The sequence below is a fragment of the Sciurus vulgaris genome (genome assembly GCF_902686455.1).
Source record: "Sciurus vulgaris genome assembly, chromosome: 14".
Classification (NCBI taxonomy): domain Eukaryota; kingdom Metazoa; phylum Chordata; class Mammalia; order Rodentia; family Sciuridae; genus Sciurus; species Sciurus vulgaris.
Genome location: NC_136475.1, coordinates 20,413,091 through 20,438,574, shown reverse-complemented (window position 1 = coordinate 20,438,574; position 25,484 = coordinate 20,413,091). Strand labels below are relative to the sequence as shown.

Here is a 25,484-nt window from a genome sequence, read left to right as displayed (position 1 = left end):
CCTCCACGTGGAAACGAGCTGGAGTCACATGCAAGCTGAGTGTGATCTCAGGAAGAAATAAAACCTGTATTAACCTTTACCTGGTAGACTTAAATAAGAGATAGTATTTGACCTGGAAAGAAAGCATTAAGCGTCTCCATTAGCCGCAGACGATGAATCACATGCTGTCTCCTCACGCCTCAGCTCTGCGGAGGACTCGTTTTGTACGCACAGCCGGGTAAGTGTGCAGCCTGCATCTCTACCTCCTGCAGTGACCCTTCACATCGCTGCTCTTTAAACAGAACATCTATCCCTTGGTGTTTCCTCTCCCTTGAATCACTCCAAGGTCAGAAACGAACACCCGAGAGGACACTTCTCCCCCCTGCAAGATCATCACCCGGGAGAGAAAGCCTCCATAGCCCAGCAGGGGAAGATGTGAGCGACAGACAGGACACAAAGCGCGAGGTTATGAACATGAGCTTATGTGGCAAGAGTGCAGGGGCCGAGGCAGCAAGGCCAACCCTCCCATCCGTCACAGGGTAATTTCCTCTTATTCCCAGGCTGAGTTCACTACAGCAGCAGCTTAATCCAGTCTCTGAAGGTGGACTGCAAATCAGAGAGCGCAGAAACTAGCAATCGGCATGCTCCACCTGAAAGTCAAAGTGAGAGGGGACCTGGGCTTGCTGCAGTATGTGTGGCTTCATACAAGCACAGAAGAGTCCCTTCAAGGACCCCTGGGCATCGCAAATCACAGCAGGGGTCTTTCACGTGACTGCAGGATGATCCCAAGTCACTGTATTGGTCATTTTTTTGTTACTGTAACAAAATACTGGAAGTTAGGTACTTATAAAGAAGAGTATTTTGGCTCATGTTTCTGGGTCAAGGTTGAGAAGCTGCATCTTGTGATCGCCTGGTGGCTGGCACAGTTCCAAGGTGGGAGACAACACCCACATGGCAAGAGATATGTGTGCTAAGGGTGTGTGCCTTCTGGTCCCCCGCCCTTCATGTAAAGCCACAGGTATTCAATCCTGGGACTCCATCAACTAACCTATGTAATCCTAATTATTTCCCCAACCCCCCTCCCCAACACTACAGTCAGATTAAATTTCCATCCTCTTCTTACCTCACAAAAGAGGTTACATTTCAACACAAGAAGCCTTGAGGGATAATCTCAAGCCATATCCATTTTCTTCCCTTGTTTTCTCATACTGGTCACTTATCAGTGGAACTCTGAGATATTGCAGATTTCCTCTATTGGCTTATAGAGTCCCTGTAGATTTCCAGTGTATCACCTCCTAGCCTTCAGTAGCCTGAAATCTTGGAGGAACTTGATAATGCAGTGCTCCACAAGGAAGCTGCCCCTCTAGGGGTGGTGGCCTTCAGGTGGGGTATATTCCCTGCTAGTGGGCAGAGGTACCTCCCCTTGTTGACCAACGGTGCCAAAGGGGAACTAGACTGCGGGCTGGGGCATGGCTGGTCTAGGCCTGTGTCCGGCCTGCTGCCCAGGCCAGGAGAGCCTAGTTGTGCGCAGAAGCCTGTCGCTGGCCGGCCCTCCTCCGAGAAGCCGCCTGCTGTCTGGGCTTGCCACCGGGGCCAGGGGGAGCCTGGCTCTGCACAGAAGGGGGAACCTGGCTGTGAACGGAAGCCTCTCGCTGGCCAAACCTGCTTTGAGAAGCTGCCTGCGGTCCAGGCCTACTGCTGGGGCCGAGGGGAGCCTGATTGTGCATGGATGCCTCTCTCTGGCCGGCCCTGCTTCAAGAAGCTGCCTGCAGTCCAGGCCCACCACTGGGTCCGGGGGTGGGGGCTGGCTGTGTCTGAAAGCCTCTCACTGGGCAGTCCTGCTCTGAGAAGCTGCCTGCGGACCGGGCCTGCCGCCCGGGCCGAGCCTCGCCCAGTGGGAGAGACTCACCCAGAGGCTCTGAGTTGGTCCCGAGCCTCTCAATACCTCCTCTTCTTGAATCCTGAGTTCTGGAGCGACATGAGATGCAGTCACCCTCTAGTCCGCCATCTTGGTCTTTCCTCAAGCCATATCTAAACCAAACCAGTCACCAAGCAAACCTTAACCCAACCCAATAAACCTGTTGCAGCAAATATAACAAGACAGTCAACCACGCAGGGACAACAAAGCTTTAAGCACTTTGAAGCCTAAGCATCTATTTTCCCAATGAGGCCCCATTCAAAATTATTTACACACACACACGCGCGTGCACACACACACACACACACTTATAATGATACATACTAGGGGACTCCTTCTCCCATCTCCCTCCTTTTCCCACTTCTGTCCAATATGTTGGAAATATAATAATCTGAGTGGCGCGTGCCTGTAATTCCAGTAACTAGAGAGGCTGAGGCAGGAGGATCACAAGTTTGAAGACAGCCTGAGCAACTTAGTGAGACCCTGTGTTTCAGTCAGTTTTTTTGTAGCTGTGAGCAAAATACCCGACAAGAAAATCTTAGAGGAGGAAAAGTTCCTTAGGGCTCATGGTTTTAGAAGTTCAGTCCATGATCAGCCAACTCCACAGCCTTGGGCCTCAGGTGCAGCACAACATCAGAAGCCAGTAGTAGAGGAAAGCAGTTCAGAACATGGCAACCAGGAAGCAGAGGTTGAACTCTGCTCACCAGAGACAAAATAAAATACCCAAAGGCACAGCCCCAGTGACCTACTTCAGTCACACCCTTCAGCCACACCCTACCTGCCTACAGTTACCACGGTTAATCCAGATCAATGGGTTCATCCCCTAATTAGGTTATACCTCTCACAATCTAATCATTTCACCTCTGAAAATTCTTGCATTGTCTCATGCATGAGCTTTTGAGGGACATCTCCTATTTAAACCATAACACCTTCTCTCAAAAAAATCAAAAAGGTTGAGGATGTACCTTAGTGACAAATGTCCCTGGGTTCAATCTCCAGTACTGCAAAAATAGAGGAAGAGAGCAAGAGGTGGGTGGAGAGAAATCTGAATCACTGTATGTCTGCCATAACAAGCTCACCCGGGGCAGGTGGCTTCCATACACCTGGACACACCTGCTGTTGCAGCCTCCAGAGCAGGTGAGAGGTGAGTCACGTAACCGGGCCCATCACCTGGGCTGAGCCCAGTGCTTCATCTACACAGGGCCTTCAGATTTCTCCTAGCAAATCACAGTAAATTCTCTGCCCTTTCACACTCTCACAATTTTCTTCTAAAAACCAACATGTCCAAATTTGGAGCAACATCAGCCCCTTTCCAAACCCCAAGAAAACATAATTTTTAAAAAATAATTAAGAAGGTAGGAAAAGGGGCCAAAGTTGTGGCTCAGTGGTAGAGCGCTTGCCTAGCATGTGTGAGGCACTGGGTTTGATCCTCAGCACCACATAAAAATAAATAAATAAAATAAAGGTTCATCCACAACTAAAAAAAATTTTAAAAAAAGAAGGTAGGGAAAAAATATAATTTTAGCTTTTTCTCAGAAGGTGGCTCTCAATTATCGTTAAATGTCCACATTACCTTCAAGGATGAATTTAATTTCTTTTATCAGAAATGAATGTGCTCCAAGAGCTAAACTATGGAATCAACCTAGGTGCCCTTCAACAGATGAATGGATAAAGCAATTGTGGTATATATACACAACGGAATACCACTAGGCCTTAAAGAAGAATGAAATTATGGCGTTTGCTGGTAAACGGATGGAGCTGGAGAATATTGTGCTAAGTGAAATAAGCCAATCCCAAAGAACCAAAGGCAAATGTTTTCTCTGATACGCAGATGCTAATTAACAATAAAGCGGGGGTAGGGAAGAACAGAGGTCCTTTAGATTTTTGGATCAGACAGAGGGGAGTGAAGGGAGGTAGGGGGTAGAATGAATCAGACATCATTCCCCTGTGTGCACATCTGATTGCGTGACATGTGTGACTCTATGTCATGTACAACCAGAAGAATGAGAAGTTACACTCCATCTAGGTATGGTGTGTCAAAATGCACTCTACTGTCATGTGGGACTAACTGAAACAAACAAAAACAATTTTAAAAAAAGGAAATGATCGTGCTCCTCTGACCTCACTCACCAGCGGCTCTGGGCGAACACCAGAGTGCAAAGTCCAGACACAGCTCTGTTCTATCATTTGCCCCGACGATGATGTTCATTCTGTGAGGAACAAGTTTCTAACAACTTCACAGTGACAGTCACACCTTTACAAAATGCCACTTCACTGTAGACAGTGACAATGACAGTTTGTAAAGGTGTGACTGTCCATCAAAAAAACACTTCCTTGCCAGACACAGTGATGGGAACCTAGAGTCCCAGCTACTCAGGAGTCTGAGGCAGGAGGACAACCTGAGTCCACGAGTTCGAGGTCAGCCTGGGCAGGACAGTGACACCCCATATCAAAAACGACAGGAAAAAAAAAAGACCCGGATGTACAGCTCAGTGGTAAGCACTTGCAAGAGGTCGAAACTGAGCTGCATCAGTGGCCTTAAGCACCACCTCTACCAGAGATGGCAGCTTCAACAGGAGCACAACCCCTCCCCTTGAGGAAAGAGGAGAGCGCTGAGGTGCACACTTCAAGTTCAAAGGACAAGGTGGTATCTGCTGTGATGCAGCACTGTGAGGCAGCCATGTGCGAGATGGGCTGGGCATCGCACCACGAGGCCGGAGAGGGGACAGTCACTGACACTCAGGAGCCTCCTGCTCACACCCACTCCAGCCCAACCCTGTTAACTGAATTCCCAATGATGAGCTGAAACCATGAAATGCTAACTCTTCATTAAATAATGCCGTTGAAAGAGCCTGATAATCCCCATGGCCTTAAATACAAATCTGATAATTCACAATGTAAATAATAAAAGGCAAAAATCCAATTTCCACGCAGTGAACTTCCAAACACTCGCTGTTTCCAGTAAATTAGCTTTCATTCTGATTGCTGTAGTGCCACTGTAGGCACATCAGACACCCGAACAAGGCTATTACACACCCATCCTTAACTTGAGACGTGAGCCCAGAATTATTTACTCAGCTCATTGTGCATGTCAGCTAACAGAAGCACTGCAAGAAGAATTTTCCAAAGGTACCAGGGAAAGTACAGGTCACCCCACCTCCACTCCCAAGGTGTAACACAAAGACAGGGGAAAATTCTATCTCCTTACCATAGGTACCACTTGTCACCTCAGAAAACAGACAGCTGGGCAGGTGACAGTTTTGTAACCACTTATTTCTAAGACATAGGAAGGAATGTGAAGCTAGAAACTGAATCTTGTTCCCTCCAAAAAGAGGGTAGGAGAAAAATAAAATTAGACTTGGTGTCCATCAAGACCACTGAGAATAGATTGCTGATGAGACTTGTCAGAGAAGCAATAACTTCCCGTGGAGAAATTTAAATAATCAGCTGGGTATGAAAAATATGCTCATTCTGGGTTTTAGACCAATTTCTCAGCATGTGTTTTATAAGCCCTCCAGGCTGTTATTACATTAAGTTCAAACCAAAAATTCCTGCCGTCGTTTGCAGATTCGATCACAGTGACAATTCAGAAATCAGAGGAAGCTTCATGTCGTTGCCTCTAAACCTTGTGAAAGCACATTATGCAAGGACACATATATTAAGTTGCCAAAATTATGTCAGCATCAGAACTTTATCATGGTTATCTAAAATAGTCTGCTGCGTTACAGCCAAGTTGTCCCATTGCCACCGTGTCACTGCTGAGCACTGGAAATGCCCATCGTAAATCTAAATCAAACTGTGCTGTAAACGTGAAACGAACTCCAGGTTTCAGACTTAGCAAGGAAGAAAGGATGGGAAAAAACACCCCATTAAAAACTTCATGATGATTACAGATTGACATGATGAGATTCTGGATACAGTAGGCTAATAACTAAAATACATTATTAAAATTAATTTCACCTGTTTCTTTTTACTTTTTGCAATGCAGCTGCAAGAAAATTTCAAATTACTTATGTGGCTTGAATTCTATTTCTGTCGGACAGTGCTGCTTTAGAGTTTAAAATTAAGAATTCAGACCATCAAAAGATGGTTTATTTGAACACCTGTTAAACCATTAGCTTTTTGTAAATGTTTTCGAAACATGCAGGCACAGATTTCCAGGGAGGAAAAAATTCTGTATTCAGTCTGTCTCCATGGCCACAAATGTTGAGCTCCACAAACATCTGGGCTGATTTTAACACTCAATCCAGAGGGAAGGAGACCCAGATGGCAGGGAGAGGTATCTAGGAAAGAAAGCTTCAAACACTTCAGGGTGTCCTGGACCACTGCACATATTTTCCATAATGATCATTGCACTGCATGAGTCAAGAACTCATCAGATATAAACAAGAACCACGGATCATCCCAGCCCCCCAATACACCAATGTCCTGTTGTCTGTCTTCTGTGCAAGGATGCTATTTAAGTATAACTGTGCCCACAAGCAAGGGCACCTTCATGGGTATTTCAGGAATGGAAAGGTACAATCTCCCTCCTCCAGTCCCTTCCTCCATCAGCACCAGGAATTAGGCAGTGTTGTATGTACGCCCTTAGGTTCCACCATGAACTTGACTTGCACACATTTTTTTTTCTTGCATTTACAGTATGGTAAAAGATAATGCAAAATGTTTTAATTTCTGGGTGGCCTGAAAGTGGGTAATTCTGTGAACTCTGAGGCCAGAACCTGCACCTTGGCTTCCTGCTCGGTGAAAGGAGGTTCAGAGCAACAATCCCACAGGAATGTGGACCCAGCACCAAAGCCAGAGTCACCTGGCTCAGATCAGCTCCGCATGATCCGCCACATGACTTCCCTGAGCCTCGCCTTTCCCCCTGGCAAAAGGGGTAATCATTGCACCTATTTCACCGAGCCGTTAGCAGAACTAAGTGCATGAGTTGAATTGGGATTTTGTTTTTTGGAAGAAATAATTTTTCTAAGGAATTGATTTTTAAGTGAACTAATGAACAGAATAGTGCCAGGCTCATAAATAAGATGGCTTCAACAACCATCAGGTTAAAGACTGATATGACTACATGGTGCTGGGGTCTGGATATAGTTGTCCCCAGAGATTTGCAAGCTGGAGGCTTGGTCCCCAGCATAACAGTATGAGAAGGAAGTGGGACCTCCGAAAGGTGAGGCTTTGAGGGAGGTAACTGAGTCATGGAGGGGCATCATCCTTGGAAAGAATTAATGCTTATCTTGAGAGAGTAGGTTAAGTCTCCAGGGACTGCATTCATTAGCATGAAAGCACATTGTTACTAAGTTAGGCCTTCTCATGGTTCGGCCTCTTTTATATCCAAGGCTCATAACTCTCACTTGTGCTCCTGGCACATGATGTCACTCAACACATTATGACACAGCAGGAGGCCTTCACCACATACAGCCACCTGATCTTGAACTTCTCCATCTCCAGAACTGTGAGCTAAATAAACCTCTTTTCTTTAAAAAGTATCCAACCTCAGATATTTTGTCACAGCAAAGGAAAATGGACTAAGACACAGTCTTGCACCACCTGTTCTCTCCAACTTAATACCCCCCCCACCCCACAGAGTCCCTATCATCTTCTTTCAGCTCCTCATTTGCTCTAAGCTTCTTGAGACAAAAGGGCTCCATGCCTACTGTTCTCTCCAATGGAACTCTCTCTTCCTCCCTCTTTACCAGGCCAGGTCCTGCTCACCTTTTGGGTGCGTACCTGGCAGGATTCTAGGTGTTGACTCTCATAACCTGTTACACTTCTCTGCAAGTTGGGAATGGGTTTCCAGGAAAATTTTCTCCCACTCCAGCTTCTCCAGGTCTCCTACAGTTTAGACCATGCTGCTTAGTTTTGACAACAGGACTATCTGGGACCTCCGAGCACCCCAATGTCAGCCTGCACCCAGACCAATCACGTTGGAACCCTTGGGCTGGGGCAGATGTCAGTGTTTAGGGAAATTCCCCTAGACTTCAACATGTGAAGTCAAGAACCACAGCTGCTATGTGTTAAAAGATGCTTCTGACCTTCCAAGAGGTTAAAAAAATCCATGATTGTAAAAGGAATTCCCCAAAATCATAAAAGTCTAAATTCAATTCAATTAGAGTACAAAAACATGCATTAAAACATTTCCACTGTATATGAAGTTTTCTGAATGCCATTTTAGTCAGCATCCTGATACCTACATGGTACCCAGAGAGAGTAAACTCCAAGATCGAACATGGTCTTCTCTCTGCAAAGGGTGGTAATGCTGTGGAGAACAGTGCCTGGCCCATGTCAGAGCTGGATGGACACGTGGGTGATTCACAGACCTCCTCCCGTGGGGCTGTGTATGACAGGCGCGTCCCCCACAAACCCAGTCCTAGGTTGTCCTGACCCACTTGCTAGTTGATCAAGTAGATTCCCTCTGGGCTCTTCCCTGTGGGAGAGGGTCCTACTCCTTGTTTGAAGCCATTCATCTGTGGTTCGAGAAATGCAGCGGTAACCTTTGAGATGAAAAGAGGTTTAGAAGTGCAAATGACTGTCAATATGAATATTAATAGCAACGTGATTAATAACTGAAGTTGCGTGCCAGACACTTGACTCCTGATTAAACAGAGTGGAGCTCAAGCCAAACCAAAGACTGCTCAGCTCTGAGCCAACGGATCTACTGGAGAACTGGTCCCAGCGGGGACAGAGAATGTAGTCAGTGTCTGACTAGAGAAGCCTGAATAAAATCAGGTCACCCACAGGCCAAAGGCAGCACAGCCCCGCCCAGGCTCCCCAAGGCTGGACTCTGCTCCTGCTCTTCCCTGGAGCCCAGTTCAGAGCCTGGTCCACATAAAGGGCTCAATCCAAGCTTCCGAATAAGGAAGGAAACAATGAATAAATGAAAGAAGAGAAGGAGGAATTTGCAGTTGAAAGGCAGAAAGGATGAACAGGGAAACAAAGATTCCAGTGCTCCCCTGGGCTCTAACTACACAAAGAACGAAATAGAAGACTTCATGTTTTGGTAAAACTTCTGATCAGAGCTACTCCACAAGCTGCAAATTCACCTCAAATGCTTTTTTTATAACTGCCCTGGTTGCTACCACTACAAATATTTGAGACTAAAATGAATAACAGCTGTCCTACCAAACAAGCAGTGCATCTGTGACCCAGGCTTGCAACTTCAAGGCTCAAACACACTGGGTGATGTTCTGCTTCTTCAGTCACAAATGTACTTTTCAGCATTAGAAATTATCCCTTTCACATTTTTAAATGCTGGGGCTTCTGCCTGACTAATGCCATCTTTAATTATACATAATCGAGTATTTTACTGTGATCTAATGGGGTCTATTACTCATCAAAATGGCACCAGTCAGCAATAATATTCCCCAGAGTCAATTACTCAACCCTTCTTTCATTCTTCAGAAGTACCCAGCCTGCACGTGCAGAAATCTGTACACAGTTCAAGCTACAGCATCTTGCCAATTTGTCCAAAAAGACAAAAACTGTCTTCAAAAACCCTATCACAGCTTGCAGGGAGCTTCTGAATAGACACACTAATGACAGTTGATGGAGCTGTAACCTCACAACGGGTGCGGGGCACATGTCCCTGTGGTCCCCACACACACTCTGCACAGGTGGCACATCAGGCATGCCACACAGGAGGATGTGGACGTTCGGAAGGTCAGTGTCTGCCCGTGTCTTACACGTCTGCAGGTGTGAGAGCCAGGATCCCACCCTCAGTGATAACGTGCCACGTCCCCATCACACGAGACCAGAAGAGTCACAAAAAGGGCTGGAGAGGACACAGCAGATGATTCTGCTTGGATCCCACCGGCACCACATGACAATCCATCCAGACCACCTTGTCCTATACACAATTTTGCAGTCTGGGTGGTCTTGAGCAAACCTAAAGATTATCAGAAATGAAAGTCTCCAAAACTTTCATTCAATGGGATGAATTTCCAAACTACTAACTCTAAACACATAGTTTATAAGAATTATAGGGCTGGGGCCGAAGCTCAGTGGTGGAGCTCTTGCCTAGCATGCACAAGGTCCTGGGTTCAATCCCTAGCCTTGAAAATAATACACACACACACACACACATATATAAATGGATACATAAATGGATATACATATTGCTATGTGTTAGTGATTAAATGAAAGATGAATGGGTCAGGCTCCAGTGCTAAATATTTCACCTAAATAACTGCTGGTTAACTTCCAAATTCTTACAAGAGAAATTAAAAATTAATAAACCAAGTGCCCTAAGACCTAGAGCAGGAAAATATACGAGTAAGGTCACTTGATGGACAATGGGCAAATAAATCAATTTCAAGAGAACTGGGAATCAATAATGAGCAATGAGACCTTGATATGCCCCCCTTGAATAATTGACGAGGCATCGTTTTTGGACCATTTACAGAACTATGTTTAGCATTCCATTTAGCGCTACAAAATAATTCACTCAAGTGTTGGCTTCTTATCAGATCTGTTGACCAAGCAGCAGATGGCAAAGAATACACACAGATCTAGTGTTTCTTTGGTGTACAAACAGCACACTGGAGTTTCTATTTAAGAACTACCCTCATTCAGCCTAGCGACAGAACAGCTGCCTGTCAAAACATGGACCCGATACCATCCATCAAAGCATCCGGGGTTCTGACACACAGAGCCACACTGTCCCCTCCACTGACTTTCTCTGAGTAAACCTTTCAGGACCAATTGATGGTTACAATTCAAAGACACAGGCTTCTGGGCCATTTCCTCCAGGTATCCCTGGGAAGGTGCCAGGCAACAGCTCTCGTATGGACAAAGTGAGACCATTCTCTGACTCCTCCCCAAGAGGGAAGGGAGAGACCTATGCTAGGAGGGAACAGTTTGAACCACTGCGAGCTGGGGAGTGCCCTTACCCAGGAGGAACCTGAGAGGCCGTGGGATTGGAAGAGGCCAGGGGAGGCTCCAGGAAGAGCTTCCTAGTCGTGGCACCTGAGAGGGTATCAGCCAAGGGGAGGGGAAGGGAGGGGAAGGAAAGGAAGGGCCTGGAAGGGAGGCAGTGGAGAGAAAGGACACCCATAATTCGGGAAATCAAAAATTGGGGAAAAAAAAAAGATATTCCCATGTCAACCCTGGGCGGCCCTCCAACACAAGCCCTCCTGTCCCTCTTCGGAGTCCCAGCCCAACTGTATGAGGAAGTCACTCTCTCTCAGCAGCCTTGTGCTGAGGAAGCGGGTGTGGACTCCCCACCTCTAAAGGAATAACCAGGACCCAAGGTGGCCGTGGGGAGAAAGTTGTCTTCAAAGGCAGGTTTCTTTTTTTCAGTGCCAGGGACTGAACCCCGGGGTGCTTAACCACTGAGCCACATCCCCAGCTCTTTTTATTTTTATTTTGAGACAGTCTCACTAAGTGGCTTAGGGCCTTGCTAAGTTGCTGAGGCTGGCTTTGAACTTGCCTCAGCCTCCTGAGCCTCTGGGATTATAGGCGTGATCCTAATCAGAGGACCAAGGTTGCCCGCCACAACTGGAGGCCCCTCGGCACAGGACAAATGCAAAGACTGAACGGCAGCAGGCCAACAGCACAGAGGAGTGCGTTATGGCTGTTACCACCTTGCACCTAAGACACCGACTACTTTGGAGGAACTGGAACCACCTCTTCCAGTTTGGTCCAGTGATATTTCAGAGAACATTACTGATGCCATTTGCCTGACAATCTGTTCTAAATGCAGCCAGAACCAAGTGCCGGATGAAAGTGAGCCCCGACCATAACAGCCACTATTTTGGTACCATTCTAATACTTAGCATTATGAAAAACTAAGGCCCAAGAACAATAATAGTAACCACAGCTCATACTTATTACATGCTTACTAGACAGCCAGCATTTTCTCAACACTTTTCACACATGAACTCCCTCAGTCTGCACAATCCTTCAGAAGGTGGACACTCGAATTAGGCCCCACCTTATAGAGGAGCACACTGTGGCCCAGAGGTAACATTTCCACATCCGAGGGCTTTCCTAGAGGCACACAGTGAGGACCCATCAAGAGGGAGATGTGAGCCCAAGCACATTTCTACTGCCTGACCTTAAGCCAGAAACAGCACTGCCATTGATCACCATGCTTTGGGGCCCACAAGAACCAACAAGCTGCACTTGGACTGGGTTCCCGTCTATCATGCAGGGAGCCAGGTTGCATGAGCAACATGGTTCTGACATTCTGCATGGGAGAAAAACTCCCAAGACCTGGGAAACAACCAGAGTATGAATTCTAGAGAAGAGCTCTTCATGTCCAATAGGAACTCGGAAAGGCATGGTAACAGTCGTGCAGAGGGTCATTCAGCCAAGAACCAGGTCTGGTGAGGTACTGAGGGACATGCAAGATGCCCATGCACAATCTGGTACGCGGTGAATGTGCAAGGAAGCACAATACACCCCGTGCATGGGCTTCTCCTGGAACACAGGAAGGACATGTCAGTCCTTCAGCATGGAGAGATCAATGGTGAAGGTGACAGGTCTTAAGTTAGCAAAGAACCAATAACAGCAATGAACACACCATGGGAATTAAGAGAGACAGGGCTCATGTGGCCATGTGACCGGGGCCAGGGAGGAGCAGCCCCAGGGGACCTCTGGCCTGCTGTGAAGACTGGTCAAAAGAGGGGCTGAGAGGGCCAGTGACAACCAAAGAGCTTTTGGGGACAATTCTCCAGACCATGGGCACAGGTGTGTTTGTATGAGCGTAATCAGAAGAGACCCCCAGGACATGCTGGACCAGGCACAGTGCAACCTTACGAAAAGCAGAAAGGCAGGCATTCCCTGATCCTTTCAAGGGAATGAAAAGACAAAACTCAAAGGTTCGGGCAGGCCCTCAGTGCTCGGCTTTCTCAGGAACTTCTGCAGTGGCGCCACCTGACCGGGGCTCCCTGAGTTTCTCACACGGGACCTGCTGGAGCCAGAGTGTGGAGCCCACTGCCCGGAGGTCAGCACTGGCCATGCCCACTCCACAGATGTGTCCATCTATGCCAACCAGCAGCATTCAGGCTGTAAGAACAAAGGGTTTGGGAAGGGCCACTTTGACCATTTCTGGAGCCCGGTCTCTTGGCTCCAATCCTTGCATGGTCATCCTGCTGTGATTCCGGTCCTAACCAGGCACCTAATTCATGCAGAGGAGAAGATGGCTCTGAGCAGGTGTGCCCAGGAGCCACAGAGGGCTGAGGGAACCTGCCTGGACCCGCTCGGCACTGCTACAGACTCAGGGACCCACGTCCCTTTTCACCTTCTTGCCATGCTGATCATTTCAGCTCTAAATCAATTCCAAAAGTAGCTTTTCTTGCAATTGCTATTTGGGTTTAAAAAAACAAAAAAAAAGCAATTTTTCCAAACACTGTCTTCCAAGCTGAAAAATGCTATCCTCGTTTCTCATCTTCACCTTATTCGAACCTCTCCCATCTGATAAAATCCTCAGCACATCCAGAGCTGGGTCACCAGCAACTATGATACAGAGGAAAGGGTATTGGAAGACAGATGTCAATATACTGTGGGAAAATGAAGTCTGCTTATTCTACAATGTAAGGCGATTTTGTAGGCTTTGAAACATTGTTTTTATTATCATGTATAATGCTATTCCCTAGCCATATCTGGGGAATAAAAAAATTATATGTATAATATATATTTATATATATATATTTAATATACAAATATATAATATATATACTTAATATATATATATATATATTTAAGACAGTGTGTTTACTTGAAACTATTATCACCATCAAGCTGTTTAACATCTACCACTACATAATTACTTTTTTGCTGTTGTGTGTATGGTAAGAATACTTAAGATTTACCCTCTTAACAATTTCAAGTATGCAAAGTTATTAACTATAGTCACCATACTGTACATTAGATTTCCAGAACATATTCATCTTATAACCAAAAGTATATACCCTTTGACCAACATCTCTTCAATCTCCTCACTTTTTTTGGCGGGGGGGGCACTGGGCATTGCACCCAGGGGTGCCTAACCACTGAGCCCCATCCCCAGCCTTTTTCATATTTTATCTTGAGACAGGGTCTCTCTAAGTTGCTTAGGGCCTCACTAAGTTGCTGAGGCTGGTTTTGAACCTGCAATCCTCCTGCCTCAGCCTCCTGAGCTGCTGGGACTGCAGGCATGCGTTACAAGGCCCTACCATCTCCTCACTTCTTAGACCCTGGTAACCATAGTTCCTCTCTCTGTTTCTGTGAGTTGAATTTCTGTAGATTCCAGGAGTAAGAAAGATGGCAGTTTTTGTCCTGATGTGCCTATCTGATTTCATTTAGCATCTCTGGTTGCCACATATGGCAGGATTTCCTTCTTTCTAAGGCCAAATAATATTCCATTGTGCATATACCACAATCTCTTTGTGCTTTGATGGACATCTGGGTTGCTTCCACATATTGGCTCTTATGAATAACTCTGCAAGAAACGGGACTGCAGTACTCCTCCAGGTTCTGACTTCATTGTAACTTAAGACAGTTTTATCCAAATTACAGTCATCCATTCTTCATCTTCACAATGTTTACTTAAGGACATTCTTTAAATGGACTCACTTTTTATTTAAATTTGTTTCCAAATGAAACTCTCTGTAACTGTTATAATTTTTTTAAATGCACCCCTTGATATAAATAAAAAGAACCATTAAAATAATCATAAACACTAACATAGAACACATTCCCAGGTTCCTCCTGGGACCATCCTGGCATGCCTCCACCCTTGGGTGTCCCAAGCCCCCACCGAACAACCCCACTCCAGTTACACTTTCCCTTTCTGCATCCCCTGCCTAGATGCCAGCTCAAAGTCTCCAATGTTCAATGAGAACACCTCCATGTTGCCTCTCAACACAGCAACTGTCACTTTGAAAACTGACATGGTTGGAGGTTTCTCCACCTGCCAGAATGCTTCCCACATAAGTGTAAAGAGTGAAAGCACCCTCCATGACAGCCGGCTTTCCTCATGCTTACTGACAAGCTGACAGCACTTCACTCCACAACAGGCCCCGAGTGCCTGGAAGGGCAAGCCAACTATCCGAAAACTAAAAAATAAAAATAAAGGAAGTTCAACACCACTAATCACCAGGGAAATGCAAGTCAAAACTATAATGAGCTATTACCTCGCTCCAGCCAGAAAGGCTACTATCAAAAAGTCAAAAGAAGCACAGGTGAGAATATAGAGAAATAGGAACCCTCACAAGCTGTGGACAAGATGTAAATGAGCTCAGGCATTGTGGAAAACAGTTAGGGGACAACAAAAAAATAAAACTAAAAATAGCACGACCATGTGTACAATAATACAGTAATCCCACTTCTGGGTATATATACGCAAAAAGTATGAAATCAGTATGTGGAGATGTCTTCATTTCCAAGCTATCTGCAACACTATCACAATGGCCAAGATATGGGATCGACCTAGGTATCCATCAACTTATGAATGGCTAAAGAAAACATGGTACATATAATAACAGAATACTAATTCTGTCAAAAAAGAATGACATTCTGGAACTCTTTTAGTCAGCTTTTTTGCTATGTACTTTGATGGACATCTGGGTTGCTTCCACATATTGGCTCTTATGAATAACTGCAAGAAACGGGACTGCAGTACTCCTCCAGGTTCTGACTTCATTGTAACTTAAGACAGTTTTATCCAAATTACAGTCATCCATTCCTCATCTTCACAATGTTTACTTAATCTGACTAAATGACCCGACCAGCACAACTTTAGAGGAGGAAGAGTTTATTTGAGGGCTCACGGTTTCAGAGGTCTTAGTTCACAGGAGGCTGGCTCCATCCCTCAGGTTCAGGGTGAGTCTGAAGATCATGGCAGAAAGAGTGTGGCAGAGGGAAGCAGCTCACATTATCAGGAAGCAGAGAGAGAGAGTACTCCACTCTCCAGATACAAAATACATTCCCCAAAGCCACGCCTCCAAAGAACCACTCCCTCCAGCCACACCCCACCTGCCTTCAGTTACCACTCAGTTAATCCTATTAGTGATTAACTCACTAATTTGGTTAAGACTCTCACAACTCAGTCATTTCTCCTCTGAACCTTCTTGCATTGTCTCACTCGTGAGCTTTTGGGGGACACCTCACATTCAAACCATAACAGGAACTACGGTTATTTGGGGCAACAAGGATGAACCCAAAGGACATTATGCAAAATGAAATAACCTATGCATGAAAAAGTACCACATGATCTCACTCATGTGTGGAATTTACAAGATCATACAGAATATAAGAGTAGAATAGTTTATTAGTCAGTTTATTGTTGCTGTGACAAAACTGCCTGGCCAAAAAAAAAAAAAGGAGAAAAAGGTTATTTGGGGCTCATAGTGTCAGAGGTTCAGTCCAGGTTGGCTGGCTCCAAGGCAGAAACATGATGGAGGAAGAGTGTGGTGGAGGAAGGCTGCTCAGCTCATGGCAGCCAGGAAGTAGAGAAAGAGAGAGAAAGACAGACAGAGAGAGAGCAAGCGAGCTTGGGGAGACAGGAACAAAATATAATCCCAAAGGGTTATAATCCCCGGTGACCTACTTCCTTCAGCCACACACTACCTACCTATAGTTATCACCAGGAATTTACTGAAATTATTAATCCGTCAAATGGATTCATCCACTGATTAGATTATAGCTCTCATGATCTGATCATTTCACCTCTGAACATTCCTGTACAGCCACACCAGCTTTTGGGGGACACATTATATCTAAACTATAACAAACAATGGTTACCAAAGGCTGGTGGGGGACTACGGAGGGAAGATAGAGAGAGGATGGTTAATGGGTACACGGCTACAGTTAGGAGGAATAATTTCCAGTGTCCTACTGCACCACTGGGTGAATATAGTTAACAATAATTCACTGTATATTTCCAAACAGCTAGGAGAGAGGCTTTTGAATGTTCACAACACAAAGCAATGACGAATGTTTAAGGAGATTGATATGCAATTACTTTGATTTGATTATTCACAATATATACCTATATTGAGACATCCCAGCATACCCCATAAATACATACAATTACTGTGTGTCAATCAAAATAAAATTCCTTTAAAAAGGAAAAGAAACCTGTGGGACCTGCCCAGGCTCCACTCAGTTGACCTCATCAGGTGACTACAACTTAGCAGGAGCTGTTCTTCCCACAAAGAACCAAGCAAAGCTCGGATGATGGGTCCAGCCCACTGACAAAAGTCACTTCTGAACCCTCCTTGAGTGCACATCACTACTGACAGCAAAGGCTGCCCTGCTCCTCACTGAGCCTTTGAGCCCATGCAGCAGCCCTGCCCTCACTGGGGTATGGTAGTCTCAGTCTGCACAGCTGCGCCAGCCAGATGGGGTGCATAGAGGGTTCTGGGGTGGGCCAAGCTAGGGGAAGTCATGGGACACACACGTCTGGCTCCAGGTGTGGGCCAAAAACCCTCAATGTGATATTAAAATCAGAGGAAGCACATTCTGGATAGAACAGAACGTGCATATGAATTTTTAAGAAGAAAATCTAAGACCACAAATAAACACCTGCTCCTGAGAAGAGCCACAGTAGAAAAGGTATGGGTAGGAGACAGGGAAGCTGCCAGGGAACTGGGCATGCACAGCTTACCAGATCTCAAAGTCACAGAGAGTCCCCCCAGTGGGGACAGAGAGGCCACCCAGAGGAGACTGGATGCACCATGGTCCGTGGTAGGAGGACAGTGGGAACCAGCCCCCTCTTGGCTATCCAGGCAGCTTGGAGAGGCAGGCAGGTGCCTCAGGTCACAAAGGGCACCCGGCCTTACCGAGAGCTCAGTGTGGTGGGGAGAGGGACCAGAGTCTGAGCCCTGTTCAGTACTGAGGAGCCCGAGGAACAGGAACCAAAACAGGATAAGGAGCTGTTGCCTCCGGGAAGTCAGATGCTGCCAACTTTAAAGGGCCAACAAAGCAGTAATTGTCAGGAAAACACGCAGCCCACGGAAGGGAAGAATGAAGAAAGCATCAAAAACAGCTTGAGGAAACTGAAATGGAACCAGACACTTCACAGAGACAAAGGAAAGAAAGGAGGCGCAGGCTCAGGTGGGCCGGGTCGTTCCTGATGTCTCCCCTGACTGAGTCAATGGCACTGGGTCACTGAGGCGGGTCCTGGCACAGCACCAATCCCTTCTCTAACCAAACCCACCCAGATTCCACCCAAGAGGGCCTGGCTGTCACAGGTATTTTAGGTCCAGTTCATCACAACCCCAGATGGACATGCTGCTTCTCAGCCCACAAGGCTCTCGACAGCCATAAAGGCAAAAAGTGGAATCTAGAACACCAGGGGCCCACCTGGGGGTGCTCATGCTCAAAGATGATGAATCGGTTAGTTTGGGGACACAGGAAATGCTATGATTAATATCAGTCACGATTTGCAGACTTACTACCAGTCCCCTGCAGAAAGTGGGAAAAAAAGGGGGAAAAAAATCTATCTTCTAAAACACCTAAATTTTAAAAAGCAAGATATTGCTAACGTTTGGGGAAATACAGAGAAGGTGTATCAGTAAAGTCACCAAAAGCAGAATTACAGTTCACAAAGGACAAATGGATCATGAGGTCAATGGCTGATGTGGCTAATCTCAGTAAGAGAAGAAAGTCCAACCATGAGCATCAGCCGTGTGCACCAATGTGTTTACAGCAAACCTGCGCCAGTGACAGCACTGGAGAGGGCAGGGGCCAGCAGGGAGGAGTCCTGCCCAGGGCTCAAATGGAGAGTCTTCTCCTGGCCTGTCCTCTCCCCAACTCTACCATTATCATGTGAGTTATGTGGACACAATTCAGTGTTGCATGACAAACAGCCCCCGCCTGCCTACAAGTGCAAATTCATGTACATGAAGCTCCCATAGTGCTGTCCCTTTGGACTTGAGCCCCCATTCGCACAACTCCAGACACTGCAATGCCAAGTCACCAACACATCAGTCCTCAGCAAATGGGTGGTCAGAAAGTTGAGGAGCTCAATCTGCTGGTTAACAGGAACTGATCAGCACCAGGTGTCCTTCTACCATGAGGTTTAACTGCACCCCTAGAGAATCTTAACATCTGTCACATTATTTGGAATGTTGGAGAGGACACCTTTAAATCCAGGATAATATCTATTTCTATTACTGTGCAAAGGTCAAAGCTAAGTCTATTGAACCAAGATACCATAAAAACTCCCAATTCCAAAAGAACCATATTGCTAATTTTTAATTTTTTTTAACCAGGGATCAAACCTAGGGGTGTTTAACCACTGAGCCACATCCCAGCCCTTTCTATTTTTTATTTTTGAGACAGGGTCTCACTAAGTTGCTTAGGGTCTCACTAAGTTGCTGAGGATGGTTTGGAAGCTATGATCCTCCTGCCTCAGCCTCCTGAGCCACTAGGATTACAGGCATGCATCACCACATCAGCCCATATGGCTAAAATTAATGAAGGGAACCAATTCGAACATTGTATGATTTGACCCTATTGAGATGTGCAACACAAAACCAGCCAAGGCAAAAGAGAACGGCTACGAGGGCTATTCTTTGTTATGAGCGTGACAGGGATCAGCATCCACCTTTACTTGTACATGTTTAGACTACAAACTTGGTCCAGACAATTACTGCTAGTGATAAAATTAACCCGTGGGCCTGGCAAACTAAGTAGAAGAAGGTTAGTCTCAATGGTTGTCTTTGTTAAGTGATGTTAATGAAGCACAAACTGTGCCCAGCTCAGTTCTTAGTGCTCAGCACCACAGAGAGGCACCTGCTTCCATTCCCATTCCTTGGGAAAGGAAAAAAGGGTGCAGTTCTTGAGACACCTAGAATTCAGAGTATGTTCATAAAGTGTTAAGGAATCTGGTGATTTATCCACAAACAGCAAATATGCAGATCCATTTTGATAAATACAATAAGCTACATTATTGAATCCAGAATCACAAAGCTGTGACTTGATGGTAGGGTGAGTTCTGGCTCACCATCTTCCCACCTTTTAATGCAATTTGTGATGACAGATTGAGTGGCTATTCGCTTATTCTGAGTCCTCTAAACAGTCATCTCCAGGAAGATAGGGAGCATTTCTGGGTTTTTGACCCATGCATATCCCAGTGTCCCACAAAGTGCTTTCAAGGAGGTGAGCAGGCAATAAGTACCTGTGGGCTGAATGAATTATCAACAGCACTCATTGGAGGCCAGACTTCAAGAGCAGCTCTCAAGCAGGATTGGGGTGACAGCTCTCCAGTCCCAGCCCCTGGGCTACCATTTGCTCTGCACATTCTTTGCAGTGTCATCTTCAGGGTGGGCATGCACACCTGGAGGATGCAGGGTCCAGCTTTGGAGAAAGGGAGTTACAGGGGCAAAAGGGGAGCTCAAATGAACCCGCAGCCATGGCTGCCCAGGGGCTACTCCATGATCCCTCTCTGAAGGAGCCAGTTTAACGTAATACAATAATTCCCAAACAGTACTCAAAATTTGCTTGCTACCTTACCAGCAAATGGATCACCAAGCTAAATTTTTAAAACAACCTTGAAGTTCTGGCAATATAGAAACTACATTTTTTTTTGACAGTTCGATGGCACATCCCTGGAAGTGACCACACAAGGCCCCTGCAGACCTTTTCTTCATGTTTGATAATCACCTGAGGAATCCACTGACCCTTCAAGTCAAATAGCAACATTGGCAGGAAACATTGCAGAGGATTAGCCAATTCATTGGAAAGCAAAAGCAACTATCAATGTCTGATGAGATTAGTTAACCTCCAACCATCTATTAAAATGTGCCTAAATCTCCTTCACCTTTCTTCCTTCTTTCCAGTATCTCTCGGCCCATCCTAGTTAAACAAATAAAACAGAGTAATCCATTAATATGTTGCAGATTCTAAACGATAAATCCAAATCATTTTCACCTAGGCTGGTAGTGGTGCTGAAAGAGACTTCCAAAAATCAAAAGAAGCCTCCAGGGAAGGGAAAAAATAACAGAATGAATCAAACAACATTACTGTATGTAAATTTATGATTACACAAATGGTATGCCTTTACGCCATGTACAAACAGAGAAACAACATGTATCCCATTTGTTTACAATAAAAAAAAAAAAAAAAAAAAAAAAAACCCCCATTAATGTGCGGGGCACACCTGACCTCCACTGCTCCAGCTCCTAAGGTCCCACAGCCTCCTGATCATACGGTACTCTGGGAGCCTCCACACACGAACCAACAACAGGAAAAACCTACATGACCAAAAGGCAGAGGAAGCCAAGGAGTGAGCAGCCAGCTTTCCTAGAAAGCACCCAACTACGGAAGAGCCCTTCTTCACCATTTCCACCCCAGCTCAAAGTACAAAAGACCCCGAAAGAGAAATGCAAAGTTCTCATTTGGTGAGTCCAAACAATGAAAGAAGAAACTATAAGAACTGGGAGCCAGCAGCAAACTCACCAAGGCCTGAATCACACCAATGCCACTTTCCTCAGGAGAATTTCCTGCCAGAAGGCTTATGAAGCAGTTCAGTGAGCACTTGCATAGCATGTGTAATGCCCTGGGTTTGATCCCCAGAATTGGGGTTAGGGGACAAAAATTTCTGCCAGGTTGTCAGTAGAACAAAAAGATATAGACACATGCATTTCTCTGATCTGGTCACTTAACTAAGTGGAAAAAATGCACTGCATTACGAATAAAAACAATACCATTTTTATCCTGGGCACCCCCCCCCCCAACACCCCTACCACCACCATACTAGTGGAATGCGTGGTACACAGTGTTCAAATGATGCTACAGACAATAATGCATCAATAGCCCTCTGCTTGAGCTAGTTTCTAAGGTCTCACTGGGAACTCATTTTTCTGGCCCCTTCTTCCTGTGAACATTGTTAAGGACCCCCTCTGCTGTTCTCTGCACTTGCTCTGGACTCAGCACATTGGCATCTGCCCTGGGAGGAGCACGTTTTTAATTCTCTCTCACACTTCTATTGGCCTGAGTTCCTGTGGCTAATCCGAATTCATCTAAATGCATATGAATTCACGTGAGCATTATGCACACATACCATTAAGCAGGAATGCAAACAGCCTAATATGTTCCTGTTTGCAGATAACTATTGTATCTGTGAACAGTGTAAACACTCGTGAGCAGCAGAAGAGAGAAGCGGCTCTTCTCAGAGGCTCTTTCAGGTCTCCCAAAGGAGTGCACACTTGCCAGCCATTAAGGGCCAAAGAGCAGCTTAAAAAAGCAGCAACCTGTGGGAGACTCAAATCATCCTCATACTTTATACACTTTTTCATTCGCACTTCACTCAGTGGGCAAAGGGAGACCCAGGTTAGAGCGTGTTAGCAGGATTTGTAAATCACCACTGCCAACACCTTCAGCTTGACACCCTATTCTTTTGAGGTTAATTAAAATTCCAATAGGATACACATGAAGCACGAATCTCTTATTCATTAAATCTGAAGATCTCCCAAGCAAGGCAAATCTGATAAAAACTGACCTCCGTCTCTTCAAGTGCTGCTATAACAAGCATTTGCCCCCAACCAAATGCTGGCTGATATTTTATTTCAAAAAAACGTACCTCAAAAAAGATTGTGCTAATTGTAAAGACAGAGATTTAATACAAGTTGAACTAAAATACATGTGAGAAACCGCGTAATTGAGACCCGATTTTGTCATGCTCCATCAGGCAGGTGGCTCTGAAGAGCCAGAAGGAAGAAACAACTGGGTAGAAGGCTTCTCAGCTCCAATGCACCAAGCAGTCCGATTACAGGCAGTTGTAGACAAGCCCGTGCGTCCTGCAGATGAAGGAGGTGGGCTCGCTTTCGGGAGAGCCTGCCAACCAGCCAGATCAGCAACTGAGCAGGATTATTCTTCCCTGCTATCTTTCTTAAAGCAGATTACAGTTTAGGGCTTTTTATTTTTTCCACCAGGAACCCTGTTTCTGATAACAAAGATAAAACCTAGAGCAATTTAAAAGGTGAAATAGACTCAAACAACCATTAATGATCCATAATCCATCTCCATAAAACAGGCTGACTTTGAGGCACAGCATGATATCAGACTTCACACCACACACACACCCCTATCCACACCCACATCCACATCCACACACCTGCGCACGCATACCTTAATTTAGGGTGCTTTGTACAATGAACCCACCTGCAGCGGGCCCCCTGAGGAGTGCCTCATTGGTGATGAGCGACTTGAAACTTCCATATTAGTAGTATGTACTGAAAGGACACTCAATGGTGTGAGCTAGGGACCGCACACATGTGATCTCATTTACCTAGTGAAACAGATAAAAGCCCTAATTCGCTGACAAGATGGCTCAGGAAAGCTAGCCCATTTGCCCAGGGGCACACAGTGAGGAAGTTAGGAAGCCAGGATTAAATCCACCTGTCCTGGGTCTCCCAACCCCTGTGTCAGACTCAGCCACCCATGGAATCCCCTGCCTTCCCTCTCCTTCCTCACCCACCTCCACAAGTCCCAGAAGAAGGTCATCCATGTGCAAGGTCCCAGCCAAGCTGTAGCAGTTCAGGCACCAGCCAGGAAGCAGAGACAGCCCCCATGGTGTGAGGGGAAGTGTGACAAGGTGTCCAGGTCACAGACTTGGAGAAAGAAAAGAAAACCTCCTTCTTCTAAGTCTTGTCATGGGGATGTGACACCAGAAGCCACTGCCTCTCCTGAGACTCTGGGTTGGAGCTAGGGATGAAGCCAACAGAGGAAGAGCAGAAGGATAGACAAGCAGGGAATAAAGCCACAGGGTTGGCCGCCTGGCCACTTGGACTCCCAATGTGCTGCTCATGTCACTGCACAGAGGGGTGCCTGTCACAGGGGTGATCGAACCCCAGTCATAACTGATACAGTTGCTACTCGGCAAGGTTCATAGGTTTATAAGATGCCAGCCTCAGGCTGGAAGAGCGTCTGTGGCTTTGAGGTGAAGTGAGCTGAACAGGTCAGTGCTGCTTAGGTTTGGGACCTTGGCCACCAATCAGCTAAGTTGCCATAGAGGAAGAATACTCCTCCAACCAAAAAGGCACTTGGCTCAAAGTCCATCTTTTAAGTACTAATCCTACCAACTGTGTGCTCTTCAACTAAAAGAAATTATGCAACCTCGTTTTCCTCACCTGCATAACTAGCTACCTGAGTTGCCATAAAGAACAGATGAGATATACTTAAATCACCTGACCCAATCCTTAGCCTGGAGTAGGCACTCCTCGAACACTCAGTGCACAATAGGTGCTCAATGAAAGGTAATTTAGACTATTCACTCACTGGCTACCAGCTGAATACAGCATTGTTGTAAGCCTCAAAGGTGCTCAAGCCGTCTGAAAAGACTGCACTGTGGCTCAGCTGTCCTGTTAACCAGCTGCCTGTTACCCTGTGGGATGTCCGACTCTTTTCAGGATCTGCACTTGTCCATCCCACCACGTGCTGGCCTTTCCCCCTGGAGTCCTTATTACCTCGAAGACTAAATCACAACAGTGTCACAACCATACCGCCAACAACAGAAGGGCAGAGGGATGCAGTTGAAGGACATCTCTGAATCACTCATTTCCTGGCTCTCAGAACCACCTATATATCAATTTCTCTGGGCCTCATAGTAGTCACTACACCAGCCACTTGAGGACTGTGGTGACCTCTCCATAAGGCCATATATGTCAAAGTGCCCAGCACGCAGCAGCCCTCAGTAGCTGTTAGATTTCAAAAATCTCAAGCATAAGCTTCCCAACTGTCCATGACCAAAGAGCAGGTTAATTTGCTTCGAAATGCCACAGACACCCCACCACCCTGGCCGTCAGCTTTCTGATAAGCTGGACTAACTACCGTGTCACTGCCTCTACAAGATGGCCCAAGGCGCCCACCTCCAGGGAAGGCTGCAGCCCCCTCACAGGCAAGCAGGGAGACCTGCCCTTAACAGGAACCTGTCCTCTTTATTCACAACCATGTTTATACAAGTTGTACTCATAATGTTAAAAATATACTTTAATTAAATATTATGTAACCAAGTAAGCTGAGTGCAAAAATTATGTTGCCCCCTGGAAGACCAAGACGACTGCTTCAAACAGACGCAGCAAAGACAGATTGCTTTAAAATGGTCAGATTGGGTATGAACGAGAACATAAACCACTGCAGGGGCGAGATTATTTAAAACCTAGAAGGGTGCCACTCAGTTCTTTGAAAGTCTCTGAGTTCTCACTCCACTTGAAAGAAACAAGCAGGAAATCGTAAGTGATGGCTGTGGCTTAAGCTAGAAAGACAACTCAGAACTCGAAAGAAAAGTCTTCAGCCCCACATCCCCAAAAGGATGAAAGAATCATATGTGTTTTTCTATAACAAAATTCTTAATACATAATTTTTATGATTCTCTGGTTAACTTTACATTTTTTGTTACTAGGTCCCAGTCACATTGTCTGAGAGGCACAGAGATGTTTCGGATGGGTCCGATTTAAACACATCCTACTGTACTTCGGGAAACACAAATATGGCTGGGGCTGGGGCTCACAGGCAGATTACTCACCTAGCCTGTGTAAGGACCTGAGAGAGAGACACACACACATACACACACACAATACAAATTAATTAGGTTCTAAAACCTACTTTTATGTCACCAAAGGCATTGCCCACACTTTCTATAGTCCTTTAATTTGTGAAAATG

The 25,484-nt window shown here is 45.8% G+C and overlaps 1 protein-coding gene and 2 long non-coding RNA genes across 5 annotated transcripts in view; 1 reads left to right on the top strand and 2 right to left on the bottom strand.

Moving 5' to 3' along the window:
• SH3RF3 (SH3 domain containing ring finger 3) overlaps positions 1-25,484 on the bottom strand; it is a 387,937-nt gene that overhangs the window by 355,269 nt on the left and 7,184 nt on the right. The window contains exon 1 of one of the 3 annotated variants that reach the window (XM_079111164.1): positions 8,089-13,505. The exons of the other annotated variants lie outside the window; for them this stretch is intronic. Within the exon in view, the coding sequence (XP_078967290.1) occupies positions 8,089-8,178 (90 nt within the window). The 5' untranslated portion in view covers positions 8,179-13,505. Of the gene's footprint in view, positions 1-8,088; positions 13,506-25,484 lie in introns of those variants that run through there. 3 annotated transcript variants of the gene reach the window in all.
• On the bottom strand, positions 13,849-24,348 carry LOC306644351. The gene is made up of 2 exons (XR_013759354.1): positions 20,959-24,348; positions 13,849-20,800 (listed from the first exon to the last, which is right to left on the bottom strand). It is a non-coding gene; the product is annotated as an uncharacterized lncRNA (long non-coding RNA).
• LOC306644354 lies at positions 23,788-24,426 on the top strand. Its single transcript, XR_013759357.1, has 2 exons — positions 23,788-23,906; positions 24,347-24,426. It is a non-coding gene; the product is annotated as an uncharacterized lncRNA (long non-coding RNA).